Source organism: Aedes aegypti, chromosome 3 (genome assembly GCF_002204515.2).
Source record: "Aedes aegypti strain LVP_AGWG chromosome 3, AaegL5.0 Primary Assembly, whole genome shotgun sequence".
NCBI lineage: Eukaryota > Metazoa > Arthropoda > Insecta > Diptera > Culicidae > Aedes > Aedes aegypti.
In genome coordinates, this window is record NC_035109.1 from 93769334 (window position 1) to 93784228 (window position 14895).

At 38.4% G+C, this 14895-nt stretch overlaps 1 protein-coding gene across 1 annotated transcript; it reads left to right on the forward strand.

Moving 5' to 3' along the window:
* Nucleotides 1-1213: 1213 nt before the first annotated feature.
* LOC5564666 (transmembrane protein 185B) lies at nt 1214-14168 on the forward strand. The gene is made up of 6 exons (XM_021849734.1): nt 1214-1499; nt 7246-7316; nt 7469-7574; nt 7685-7892; nt 7960-8344; nt 12989-14168. Exons 1-6 carry the CDS (start codon nt 1462-1464, stop codon nt 13231-13233), a joined length of 1053 nt encoding a protein of 350 aa, XP_021705426.1. The 5' UTR covers nt 1214-1461; the 3' UTR covers nt 13234-14168.
* Nucleotides 14169-14895: the final 727 nt, after the last annotated feature.

Consider the following 14895-nt stretch of genomic DNA (forward strand, 5'->3'; position numbering starts at 1 on the left):
AACTGTTAAAATTTATATATCGCGTGACACACTCACACATGTACAATTCAACTTATAATACCAATAAACCTGGGTGCTGCGGTCTGACTCAATTTGCTTGTCAAGCGGGAGCCTGAATGTCGGAGCCAAACATTCCAGATTGTGGTTATGTTACTTGTGAGAGAGTAATGTGATCCCGTGAGAATGTATTGTAATCTCAGAGATAAAAAATATATTTATTTTTGTTATTTTCTTTATATGGATCATTAAAATAACCAAAACGGCCGCTATGGAAAGCATAGATAGCGCCACCGTAGCCTTGTGTATTTGACAGAACAGCAATGCTGTCACAATGTTAAATCCCATATACAGTAGCGCCTTTGTTTTGATGCGGTGAACACTTGCAAAAACTACATTCAATGATCCATTGCAACAAATTGTTTAATAGTCTAAATAATATTTAAGACTTATTACAACAACAGTGTACCTAATATACACACAAGGAAAAATACTTGACACTCCATGCGCAACATTTTGTCGGTTGAATATTTCTTCTCCTTTCAGCTTTTGGCCACTCAAATAATCTTTAAAATCAAAGCGTTCGAGATGCTGACGCCATCGGTATTTCCGAAATTGGTTAATCAGAATCGTCGTTTTCGATGTTATTCGGTTTGAAGCTAGGAATCGAGTTTATACATCTTATTAGCCCACCTTCTTGATTGAGGGGGTATACTACGGCCGGAATACTAAAACCATCGACATGATACTTTCAATTGCTGCTCCGGCAATTTTTGAACGACAAACTCAATTCTTCACAAGAAGCATGTTTCAAGATTTGCTTGAAAATAAAAAGGGATTCAATTCGCAGCACCCAGCAATAAACAACAGTTTGGCAGTTGAGTTGGTCTTTCGATTCAAACGATTTAAACTATGGGAAATTTGCAAGAAAATGGCCCAGAAGGTCCAAAATACATAGCGGTCCAAAATATATATTGGTTATGGGAAGTATGCACTTCAACAGAAAAGTAATCGTCTATCTCGATGCGTGGGAAATTTTCTGATATTGACGCTACTCTTATTTAAATCCACTCTGATAAATATTATCACCAGTACTATGGTACTTATTTATCAGTACTATGACAAATGCCGGTGCATCTACCCTAACGTTCTTACGCATATTTTTATCATTAGGCCGAAGAGACGAATCAAAACAAAAACAAAACCAGCTGTCAAAAACGTCAAACCGTTTTGCTGGTTTAGCTCGAACGTGAACCATTTTTTCTGACGACGAGTTTTCCACCATCCGCACTCAGTCATTTAGAACCGAAAGCAAGAGTGTGTGTTGTTTTCCGAACTACGGGTTTCCATCGTCAGCAAAAAGTACATAAAGTAGCAACGATTCCCAGCTGTTTCCGGATCGAGTTTTGTCTTTGTGGACCAGCATCATGAGCACCAACTGACCGTTCGTCACATCCAGCAACGATGAATCTGCAATCCTTGTTCCAGGACTTCAATCCGAGGTAAGTTTTTTTTCGGTCAATCTTCTTTTGGCTTTCTACGTGTTGGTGGTCGTTCTGCTTGCTACTGCAGAAACTGATGACGGTCCGCCGTTGCCAGCCCCCGATACGATGTACACTTCTTTTTCAAGGTCCACACATCGATCGGTGGTGCTGTCCGAAATTATTATTAAACGACGACGACGACTGCTGAATGTTTATATGCAACAGTACAACATCCACAAATCTGCGTTGAATGGCATTTTGTTTATGGTTGCGAAGTGCAATAATAGACCGGTTCAAACTGCAGCTAAAATATTGCCCTTCCGCCCGATTGTCCAAAATGCAAGGCTCTGTATAGCATTCAAATATAACTTGGTCACTATTTTAATGCAAGATTCTGTTCTAAACATAGTGGTCTCAAGAGTTATTATTTTCCATTTTCTCCATGCAGTGAATCCTGGTGCAAAATTCTAGGGACTCCTGGAAAACCGTTACAAAATCTTGCGCGATTTTTCTCAGGTTTCTCGAAGGAAAACTTAATAAATTTTCCTATTGGTTTCTCCAGATAATTCTTCTGGAATACATTCAGGGAGTCCTCCAGGCATCCTTCCAAAGAGATATCAAACAAATTTCTCCAGAAAAGCTTGAAGGGATTCGATTGGTTTGGTTGTTTTCCAATATTCTTAGCAACTTATCTTTAGAGAACCCTCCAACACAACCTCAACAGTCAAGGAGAGAGATCATTGTCGGAGAAGTTTTATCGGAGATTACTTTAAGATTTCCCGTAGAAATATTTTCCAGATTTTTCCGCAATAATTTCAGGAAAATTTCATGGATAAGTTATTTGAGGACTTCCTTGGAAAATTTATCAAGCAATTTCTGAAGGAATCTAAGAAAAAATCTTTGGAGCTACTCCTGAAGGTACATTCTTAGAGAAATTCCTAGTTGAAATTTTCTAATCTAATCTAATCAAATGTCTTGGAGCAAATCCCTAAAGGCATTTCTAGTGTAATTTCTAGTTGAATATTTAATGAAGATCTAAACGGACATCTTGCAGTACATTTTAGGGAAATCGATGAAAGAATCATTGATATCGCATAATTTAAGATACCGCCTCAAAAGCCATTGGTAATCACGTGTGCAGCTTGTTATTTCTTAGTATATGAACGGTTTTATATGGTTTTCCGACATGGCTATGATAAAAAGAAGATGTTCGATCTCGTAGAGGAGATAGCTGTCTCTTTCTGTCATTCATTTGCTCAGAAATAGTTAGCTGCACGTTATTAGGGTTCCTGGGGTAATATGCACCACTTAAGGAAAATGTGCCGAAATGAACACTAAACAACATGTATGTAATGTTTTATTACACGAATCTAGTTGGTTTGGGTTCACCCTACATGGTGTTGAGCGAATTTTCATCCTTATTACATTAGATTGTTGGAAAATGTAACTTTTGATATACACGCCGGGAGAATGGTAGGACTGTATTTCGTTCAATTATTGACAAACAAGAAATTGCTCGAAATTGAGGTTGAATAATGTTTTCATTCCTCAATACCCCATTTTACGGTACGGAGGAATACATGAAGAGATTCTAAGAGGAATCTAGGTAGAGATTTTCGTAATATAAAATTCTCAGATTAAATTGTAATTGTAATTTTGTAATTGCTCAATCCACACCCTGGCAGACAATTGTCCGCCAATCTAGACACGGGCTGGGTGAGGACCTACCAAGCCTCCCCCGTTAACATGTCCTATACCGTTTAGCACACCGGGTTCTTCCACAAGCAGGCGCCGGAATTAAAGCGGTCCCACGAGTTTCAGATACATTAAATAGATATAGTCCCTCTGGCACTAAACCGAATAGCGCCCTCCACCTCATCACCAGCACTGCCCATCCCGCACGCCAAACAAAATGCCGGAAGTGGCGTGCCGTGTAGCACATCAGATGTTCTACAGAGCACACCACCTCCGACACCATGCTCAACGTACAGCAAAGACAGCGCTAATAAAAGCGGAAGGCGCACCACTCGGTTCAGTGCCAGAGGGACTATAAGTATAACGAAGAAGAAATGAAAAGATAGTAGAGTTGGTTCGGTTGTTTGATTGCTGAAACGAAAAAAAAACAGAAACAAAGTGTTAACATTAAAACGGGGTTTTATAATTGATAAATGTATCGATAGTTTCTCATCTGTTACGTTTCCTTATCGTAGCGCTGTCGATTTTTTCCATCTCCAGGGTGTTCATCTCCGTTCGAGCAATGAGGACCATGATGAAATGAGAATATAAAAATGTGAGCATTAGTGTTGATCTACTAATAGATTAATTTAAACTGCTTTTCATGTGCTTTCAAGTCCCTAAGTAACTTGTAAACTCCTACTCAATTATGTTTTGTTGGCCTACACGTTTTATTTAGACACAATTTTTATTTAGAAAACTATTTGGATCCGAGATTTTAGGTGCAGATTGAGTATGTTTAATAAAACAAGCATCCTGTTTTCCTGTTGATGATTCTGTTATTTATACCAGCTGTATACAAGAATTTATTAATGTAATATATGGATATTGAATAAGTTTCAACGCGCGATTATAATACTTCAGTTTTCGTGCTGTTGCATTGGTGTATGTAGTGGGAAACCAATCAGTTTGGTGATTCTAACGGTAACAAATAGCACGACGAAAGGAAAGTTGATAATCTATCATCATTATGATTTCAGTCCTAATTTCATAATCCGTTTAATAAATTCCGCGTATGCTTCGGCAATTTTAACAATTTATACATATGTATTCGAAGAAAACAGACTACGAGTATTTATTACCTTGCAACACATTCCTAAGTGATCAGATATTTATCATTTTCTACAGCCTAATTTAATAATACCTACATTGGGTTGTAACAAAAAATTGATCTTGGGATGTTGATTTGCCTCCTAATCATAGTTTCGACAATAGTCACATGCTTACTATCCCTTATGGCAGTGTTGTTGATTCTATTGTCTATCGCTCATCAGTTTCGCGCTACCCGGCAGGGACTTGGTCCTGTGTACTCAATACTCTGCTGTGTCTTAACTTCACGCAATACATTCTGTAGATGTGTGATACAGTTTGCGGAATATTATGATTTATTACTTCATTCAGATGGAAAATTCTGTTATGGTACCATATTCACATATCAGATAACTCCCACCTGGAACGATGTAATACATCGGAGACATGTAGATTCAGATGTATGTATACGATCTATGCCTAGTTCGGCTCTGATCGACAGGCAATCAGTGTATTCAGTTTTTCAACTAGCTTGAAGCGATGAACGTATCAAGACAAGCTCTCCACTATATCTGCTAGCAATCACCGGTCGTCGATAGACATTTCGGTTCTTTTCTGCTAAAGAAAGATCCAATTGTATGCCAAAGACTATGGCTCATGCTTTTCAATACAGCTGGAAAAACAAGAACTACACCCAGCACCAAATAGTACGTAACTATGAGGCGGACCGGAAGGTTTGATGAGCAATCCCCACCTATAAAATTCTCAGATTAAATTGCGATAAAATTCCTGGAGAATGCTTTCATGGTAAACCATTGGAGAAATGCTTGAGAAAATCTCCGGAGGAATTTTTAGAAGGCCAGAACGAATCCCTGAAGAAATTTCTGAAGGAATGTCTGGAAGATTACCTGTCAAATTCCTTCGAGAATTACTATAAACTTCAGGAAGAGTATCTGGAGAAATTTCTGGAGATATACCCGGAGGGATACTTGAAAGAATCATTGGAGATTTCCTGAAGGAATTTCTGGGGGATTTCCTGACGTTATATTTGGACTGGCTCCAAAATTGCAATTGCGATCGAAAGCTCTTATTCGTCAGCGATGAAACGACTGAATAATGGCTTGTCGAATGATGCCGATAACATTTCATTTGCCAGGAATTAAAGAGCCACAACCTTGAATAGAGTCAAAGACTTGAAAACCACAGAGTGCGTGTTTCACGCACACGTCAATCGACGCTCCATTAATTTACATGATCAAAAGCTTAGAAAGCTTTTTTTTTTATTAGTATCATTCCAAACATTACATTCATTTCTTACATCTAGGTGTTCTGTGTTATTAGACAACACTATTATCCAGAGGACTGACACGGCTGTCATCCTTCATACATTTCGGCTCTTCCTCACATCGTTTTTGGTACTTCGCGTTTTGGTATCCACTTTCTGGTCGGTTTGCCCTAACTTGCTCTTGATTTTCGAGTACACGGCTCATGTGCTGCTAGTTCTAGTTTCTGACAATTAAATATATTGCGTTAAATGGTCATATTTGATGACGCTTTTCCACTTTTCAACATTTTGTTGAATGTTTTACGCACAGTGAGGTATCATTGATGTCTTCTATACAAAAAATCATATGTTTTGTGAGTCCCAAAAGAATCAAAACAAAGACATTGGACGCCATGTTCAATCAATGTTGGGTAGCTAATTATTGGCTCATTTCACCCCCCTGCTATCATCCTAATTTGGTAAAACAAATTTAAGATTTTATTTACATTTTGTTAACAACATATTACATTTCATTTGTCGTAGCAGTTCAGATTTTTTATAGGTGAGTTGATTTCACCTTCTTATAAGAGAAAAAAAACGCTTTGAATATACTTAACCTAAACATATAACGCATTAATCGTGGCAATAGAAGATTGTAACGATTTTTGCCTGAAATTATTAATTATTTTATTTGGCATTTGTTCCAATGTTTCAATATTGGATATTCTATATTTTATGTAACTCATTGGTACTATACTACGCTTATAAAGCTACTGATTTTTAGTTCTCGACGAATGCTGATGATTAAAGAGTGCATTGCGAAGTTGTCGTATTGGGCAAGATGTCGTATTCGCTTTCGCGCGCTTCTTTTATATTTGTATATTTGTTAATTCATCTGACTATGTGTCTTAATGAACAATTAAAGTTAAAAAAAAACAATCAACTATTTGAAACGCATAGTGAAGACAAAGACAACGAATAACTTAGTTACATGTATTGCATCGCTGACCAAGATGAATCCAGATCATATAGCATTAAAGCAACAAATAAGTAACATTCGTTTTCGATTCAGAGTTCGATAATACCGCCAATAGAGTTCTTGATTATCCATATATCGCATCACCAATCAAATGTGACTCCCAGATCTTCCCGTTAGAAATAGCCTTCCTGTGGTGATTGTGGAGATGGTCTCTAGTAACAACAATCACTACACATTTATATTGCCTCCTTATCTTTACTGACTGTAAGGACTTGGCCGGCGCCGTTATTGATCGACAATCTGAGAGCTTACAAAACTTTCAAGATAAGTGGATAGTTGGGTTAATTCTACGAGTGGCGTGAGGGGACAATTGTCGGTGTCGTATAGCGAGGTGACAATTGTCGACTCGAGTGAAGTGACTCTCCATTTGATCTACACGGCAAGCCACTTCACTCGAGTCGACAATTGTCACCTCACGCCACTCGTAGAATAAACCCAAGTCCCTCGTTAGCATCAAAATTTGTATCTCTCATTATGCAGAACATCGTCTTGAAGTAATCAAAGTAAGATCTTGAAGGAAATTGAGGTCGTCGTTTGTTCCCATCCCCCGTGTCATTTATACGGACGCCACGTTTCCCTCGAAATCCGTTCTTTTTATTTCGTGAAAGGTTATCGTGTCCGCTTCACGTTGAAAAAGCTGATTAACCATCCTTAACTAAAACATTATTAATGGTTGCTCTCTTTTTATTTCTTTCTAGCAAATTCGTTGTACATTGCTGTTTATTCACTTTTACGGTTTTGTTCTGCCTGCGTTTGGATGAAATCATAGGTAAGAAACTTTCTAATGATGATCATTATCACAGAGACGAATGCCTCGTTAGGGCAGTCTCTTAAAACAAAAATAAATCAATTAAAAAAAAAGAAGATCTAATGTAGGTATAGGTACTTTGTAATGAAAAATATTTTCGAATTGTTCTGCAGATTGGCCCTATTGGGTAATATTTATACCGCTATGGATATGGAAGTCGATAGCTACTTTAGGAGCAATCGTTGGAGCCATAGTATGGTGTCGCTATCCACACTACAGGTGAGAAAATCGCATTTGCTCAGACAAGCCTCGCAAAATCACTGTTACTATTGGAACATGTTAGTCATCAATTCACAAATTGCTAATCATATCAATTATACGTATTTTAGGGTCGAGGGAGATTCCTATTCCCACTTCAAGGCCATGCTGATATCGCTGTCGCTCCATCTAATACTGTTGATGTTCGAGCTGTTGGCCTGTGATAGACTGACCTCCGGGAGGCACCTGTGGGTGCTGGTATTTATCCCGCTCATCTTCGGTAGCGTTGCCAGTGTAGGAGCTTGCGTGTGGGCTGTGAAGCACGACCGATCCTTTGAGGTGAGACACTAACAGCCTAAACTGAAATATCTTGATCTCACGTTTTCATTTCCATTCTAATAAACAGCTGGAACTGTTCTGTGCAGTGAACGCGCTGCAGTTTGTGTTCCTGCCCCTCAAACTGGACGGATTCGTTTCCTGGAGCTGGGAGGTGGTATTCGTACCACTGTGGATTGTCCTGTGCCTCTGCCTGGTGGCAGTGCTGTATAGTATAATATTCTGCGGCATTCTCCTGCGAACACCGGAGGTTTCGCCGCAGCAGAAAAAGTCAGCTATCAATTCGGCGATCGGCAACTGTGCCACCGTGCTTCCAATCCTAGTGTTTCAGGTGCTGCTGGCGGACAAGCTGGACGAGGATCTCGATTGGCCGTTCATAGCCGTGGCCGGACCATTGCTGTTGACCCTGTTCGTGCTGATCCTGTTGAGCTTCAACGCAAAAGGCGGCAATAAATGTAAGTACAACATTGTTGTTACCAGAGTCTATGAATGGAGATGTGTTGTAGGTATATAGACTCCGGTTGCTACGAGTAAGACAAACACTGCTAAGAACACTGCGTAAACCGCGTAACAGAACATTTCTCTAACTCGTGAATTGAAAAGGATTGCCGAGATTTCCTTAGTAGTTTTGAAAGAGTATGTAATAGGTTTACAAATATTCCCTGGGATTTCTGTGAGATTTCCCAAGGGTCTACCAAGACCCACATGGGCTCCTGAGGAGTTGGCGAGGCTTTCTATGTTCAAAAGTTCCGAGAAGTTTCCGAGGGAATCCAAAAGTGATTCTCAAGAGATCCTTGAAAGATTTACAGAGGTTCTTAGCTAGTTTCTAGTGTTTCTTATGGTATTTTCAAGGGGGTTTCAAGTATACTCAATTTAATACAGTCAGCTCTCCAAAGCTCGATATTGAAGGGAGGAATCAATTTACAGAACACAAAACCAGTGCAACTGCGATCCAAGGGATCATCGAGTTAGCCATGAAATCCAACTTGACCTATGGTTCTCTTAGTCGATATCGAGTAAGGGAGAGTTGGCTGTATCAGCAAGTGGAAATTGGTCCAGATTAGTTGAACTTTCGTTGGGCTTCCTGAGATTCCGGTTAACTTGACGAGATTCCTTGAATTCCGGAGAAATTCCAAGGATTTTGGTAGGATTCCTGACAGTCCTGAAATTATTGTGAAACACTGGTAAGTTTCTGACATTCAGTTGGAATCCTAGAAAAACTCTGATATTTGTGATCCTAAATTGCTGAAATTCCTAGAACAATCTTTGAAGGAATTTCCAGAGAAATCCATTAGAAAATCTTCAGCATAATCTTTGGAAAAAAATTGCGAATTACTCTTTGGACATTCACGTTATCCAGCCCCACAGTGATGTAAAACGCCATTTTTACGCTCTTGATCAATTCTGGATTGAAGTGGTAGAGTCATGACCAACATCAATGGCAGAATTAGTTCATAATTGATTTCGAAGCACGATCAAAGCTAGCGGAGAAAAATGTCGCATCTGTATCGGTCCATGTACGACAATGATTCGCAAGTTGTAACAAGCTTGATAAATAGGGCTGCCAAAGCAAGCTCCAAAGAGAATTATGATGAAACCCATTTTTCTCACTTATTTACCAATATTGGGGTCCAGATAGCCGTAGCGGTAAACGCGCAGCTATTCAGCATGACCATGCTGAGGGTCGTGGGTTCGAATCCCGCTAGTCGAGGACCTTTTCGAAAGGGAAATTTTTCTGTTTCCCAGGGCGTAGAGTACACTGCGGAACACGTTTTGTCTCAAGCACCAACATATCGCTAATCACTCAATTAAGAGTTGCTGAATCCAGTTTACCAGCTTGTATGCAAGTTTGCCAGCTTGTATGGCAATTTATTTGCTTAATTTGCCACAGAACTCAAACTTTATGTATACAACAATACTTATCGTTTATAATACTTTAGATGCGGAAAAGTTATTTTTTGATGGTTTAAAAAGGTATTGTGATTTCCCATATAAGAGAAACGACGAATTTTGTATGAAGACAGCAAGCATGTCAAAAAAATCGGTTTAATTCAAATTTAATCGCACAATTTCAATCTAATTTAATCCAAAATGAAAGTTTAAGTTCAAAATAGCATGCTTAGTGGATTAGATCACAAAAAAGTTCGATAAATTATACTTGAAATTTTATGTAAACATCAATAAAACCAGTGTTTTATACAACTTTGGCGACCTGTAGCTAAAAATTATGACGTGCTGGAACATTTTTGAAAATGGCATCAGATTCAGCAACCACAAATCTACTCGAGACACATAATTGGATCCTTGAGACACGCAAAAATGTCATTTTTGTTACGCTGTGGTATCCTCGTACCTACCACATGATATACACATGCAAAAATGGTCAATCGGCATAGAAAGCTCTCAGTTAAAAACTGTGGAAGTGCTCATAAGAACACTAATCTGAGAAGCAGGCTATGTCCCAGTTAGGACGTTTCGCCAGAAAGAAGAAGAAGGGGGTTGGTGTTTTATTTTATTGGCATGATAAATAATCCCCGAACACTCGATAGCAATAGCGTCCCCAAGAGTTGTAGCTTGTTTAGAAGGGTTTTATCATACACTGTTATCTCTCCTAAACAATCAGAGCTGTAGCAGTACACGATAAACAGACTCTCATGATGTATTGCGGATCAAAGAGATTGAGAGATACTCTCAATTTTCTCAGAATTCAACACAAAGCTGTTAAAAAAAGATTGACTTTAAAAATCACTTTTTCAACGAAGCATGTATAAATTGCAAGGTTTATGACAATAAATCTAGCTCATTTTATGATCTCACCCTAAAAGCGATTGGTAATGAAGTGTGTAGCTTGTTATTACTGAGAAAACGAATGGATTTACACGTTAATTCACAATGCCACGATGAAGAGAAAATCCCACTCTGTCTCCCAGTGGGTAAATTTAATTTTATTGCATGACGGTACTCGGTTAATCCATATGGCACACAGGGTTGCCATATATACAGATTTATCTATATTTTACAGATTTTCTCCGATATTTTGTGACCAAGAATCTGTATTTAAAGATTACAGTTTATTTAGAAAATTACAGATGTACAGATTCTGTATATAGAATTTTGCCAAAATTATACAGATTTATACAGATTTTTGAACAAAAACAAAAATATGTTTGAAAACTTTAAAATTCAAGTCGTTATGTGACAATTTTACATTGCAGTTACAAATGATTGGCATTTCCTTGAATTTCTAGCGTAATACTCATTTCTATTTCAATTTTATAGGATACATATTTAAAATACAGCTATTTTATTCCAGGGTAATACAGATTATACAGATGATTCGAGTAAAAAATAAAGATTTTAATGTGGCAACCCTGATGGCAGATGGTATTCCGACTGGTGCTCTGAAGCAAAAATGTTTAATAATATGTAATTTTCACTACGAACCATGGGATGAGTTATACTTCCTGTCTGGAAATATTTTTCAACCGGAAATAAGTGTTCCCTAGTCATACTTCCTGTCTGGAAATATTTTTCAACCGGAAATAAGTGTTCCCTAGTCATTTTTTCACAACATTAGCAACGAAATCAATATAAAACAATTGGTTTTGGCCATTTTAAGACTTTAAGTAACGGAGCAATGTAAAAGTACATCATTTGGATTATATTCTTGCATGGGGTGAAAGCCTGAACCTGGTTCCAAGTACTATCCGGGTAAGAGCCGAGGCCAAGGAACAAATGTAAATCTCGGAAAACCGATGCAACTCGTCAACTCTTAATATTGTCAATTGTATCATATAGCCAATACTGGGTTTTATAGTCACTTTCGGTGAACCAGGAGACAAACATGGAAAAAGCTCAAAACTTGGCATGCGACTGCTTAATCTTCATGAAATAACCTCAGTGTTGCTGTAAGAACATGCTTCTTACCCGTATGGACACTTCGGTCAGATAACCAGACAATGACCGATTATGAGGTCACTTCCGGTTAACCGCGAGACAAACATAAATAATAGTACAAACTGGACAAGCGACCGCTCAAACTTCATAAAATCAACTCAGCGTTTCTGTAAGAACGTGTTTCTTGCAATTATTGATACTTCGGCTAGATTACCAAACAATAAGCGGATTTTGACATACCTTCCGGCGGACAAACATAAATGAAAGGTAAAACTAGGCAGACGACTACTCAAACTTTATGAAATAATCTCAACGTTGCTGTAAGAACATGCTTCTTATATGTATATCTATTTCAGCCAGATGTTCGGATTTCAAAATCCGTTCTACTGAATCAGTAAAAATATTAAAAAATCTATCGGACTTTCTTTTGAACAAGGTAATTTTGCATATTTGAACAAATGTGGGACCCACTTTATCAGAAAATTGAGCAAAAATTCTTATAACTCGTAACAACAATAACAAGTTAGTTGCAAAGTAAGCAGCAAATTCAAGAATCCGCACATTTCATGAAGCTCGAGTATCCGAAGTATCGATACATGCAAGAAACATGTTGTTGAAGTAACTTTTTCAGAATCCGGTCATTGTCTGGTCATCTGGCCGAAGTGTCAATACAGGCAGGAAGCATGTTCTTACAACAACGCTGAGATTGTTTCATGTAGTTTGAGTAGTTGCATGCCTAGTTTTGAGCTTCTTCCATTTTTGTCTCCTGATTCACCGGAAGTGACCATCTGAAAATATCTAGAGAATTCTTCGGGGAATAAAAAAAAAACTCTTAAGGATCCTCTGAATTCCAAGATATATTTTCGAAGAAAGCGTATCTTGAGAAATTCTAAAGGTATGCCTGGATTTATCTGTGAAATGAATTCTAAAGGAATTACTAGATAAATCCCAAGAGACCTCCTGAATAAACTTTCGGAGAAATTCCTAGAAGAATCTCATGGTCCATTCCTTGTGAACTAGCTTTGGAAGAAAAACGTGAACAGGCTTTGAAAAAATAATATCGAAAAATAAATCTGAATTAAAAAAAACTAGAAAACATGTCTTGAAAAACCTTGAAGACATCCTGATGAGTTTCCTAAAATGTTGACAAATCAGCAATTAATAGGTGACAATAATCAAAACCATTTTCTTTCATTCCCCAGGGTGGTTCGGCATTCGGAAAAACTTCTGCCAGTTTCTGCTGGGGGTGGTTCCGTGCCTGCAGGAGTACGGCAACATATCATATCACACCGAGAGTGCCGGCCAAACGCAACCCCTGGACACGACGACCGCCCAGCTGGACGAGTTTGAAAAGTACGACAAAAAGGGCAAAAAGGCAGCACTGAACAAGAAGAACGATCACCTCAAACCGGTGGTACCGATCGTCAGTATCGATCTGCCGGATTAGCCCGCAGATTGGGGGAAGCTGAAGTCAGACTCTGAAATCAGGTCCCTTATTTTGGGTTGCAACACCTTCCTACTGTCTTAAGCTATAAATAGGCACAAATTGTATAGGAAAAAAGGAACAAACGACTCTACACACTAATTTATCGGATCTGCTAGAAGTGGGGTGTAGCTTTGTGTGTAATATTCCTCCTCTCGACAGGAGGGAGCGCAATTAGCCTAGAGTGGGATGGCCTGCCACTTGATGCGCGTATTATGTGATTGATGGAAAACTTCTTAATTCATTTGAATTTAAACTCGCCATATTATTTCATTACTCTTAACCATTTCATATCGCCGCCCATCGTAATCGTTTTCCACTGATTATTTGAAAGTTTTATTCGACGATCGGACGGTTTTCCGATGGTTTTCTGAGATCATCGAACCACCCTATTTATTTAGCCGCTTAGATTTAAACATGAAATCATTTCGTCTCTACGCCAATCGAACCACTTCGCATAGGGTTTGCGATTGAGATTTTGCTCGTAAGTTAAGACACAAAACTCTTAAACAGAATGCACTATAGAGTTTAGATAGGAAATCAACGGATACTGAAATACATAAACCCCACAAATGAAAAGTGCGTTTCGTGTCCGTATACATTCACGTACGGTCCGCAGATCGTACCGTTGTTGAAGCATCTTGGTAACAATACCTCGTAGTAGCGGGAGTTATACTACTATTAGCAAATACTATGGACATATTGTAACGCACATAGACTATGAAGACGGAAGATAGATGTATCATAGAAAACGTGTGTAGTCTAATTCGGTTATTTTTTGAGCTAGAGTACATATTTGGTAGTACCAATTACAGCGCAAGAACATTGTTGAAACGGATAAATCAAACGCAAAAATGTGAATAGAGATTTGTAAATAAAGTATGAAAAACATTCTTTTAGACTGCTTTGTTTCTTTTTGCAATTTCTCATCGTAATAGACTGTTTTTCATCACGTCAATCTGTCATGAAACGGCCTACTTTCCTGCACTGAAGTATGCAGTACGGGAATAGTCATTACGCAACTGAAATCAGTGCTGTAATGATTCATTACGCAACTGGTTTGAGTTATGTAATGAATCATTACACAACAATTTTTCAAAAATTGTAAAATCACCATTATTGCATTCTAATATAATTTCTGATACCCTCAAGTGGTGCAAAAAATGCTGTACGTAACTCGTTGCCGAACTCGATTTTTACAGCACTCGTCGTACGATAAATTTACGACTCGTGCTGTAAAAATAATCATTCTGCAACTTGTTCCGTAAACTACCATTTTGCAATTCCATGGCTTATTAGCCTACTTTTCATCTAAGATATGGAAAACACAACGGTCTACTTTGCCTAACTATACTAACAATCCTGAAAAATAGCACTTTTCAGCGTTGTTTCTGGTGCTGAAAAGTAGCACTTTCAGTACTCTTTGGGGAATCGTCAACTAAATCCACTGTTAGTTAAAACCATTAATTGATAAGCTCTGAAGTACTCAGTGACTAAAGCATGTTCGACGATCCGAATCCGACTCCGGTGAGCTGATTTAGAATCGGATCGTTGTTGACGACACGGTAGAGTAAAGTAAAGTTTACTCCGTTTACTCCCAACATGCCCGGAGCTTCATCTGATGAT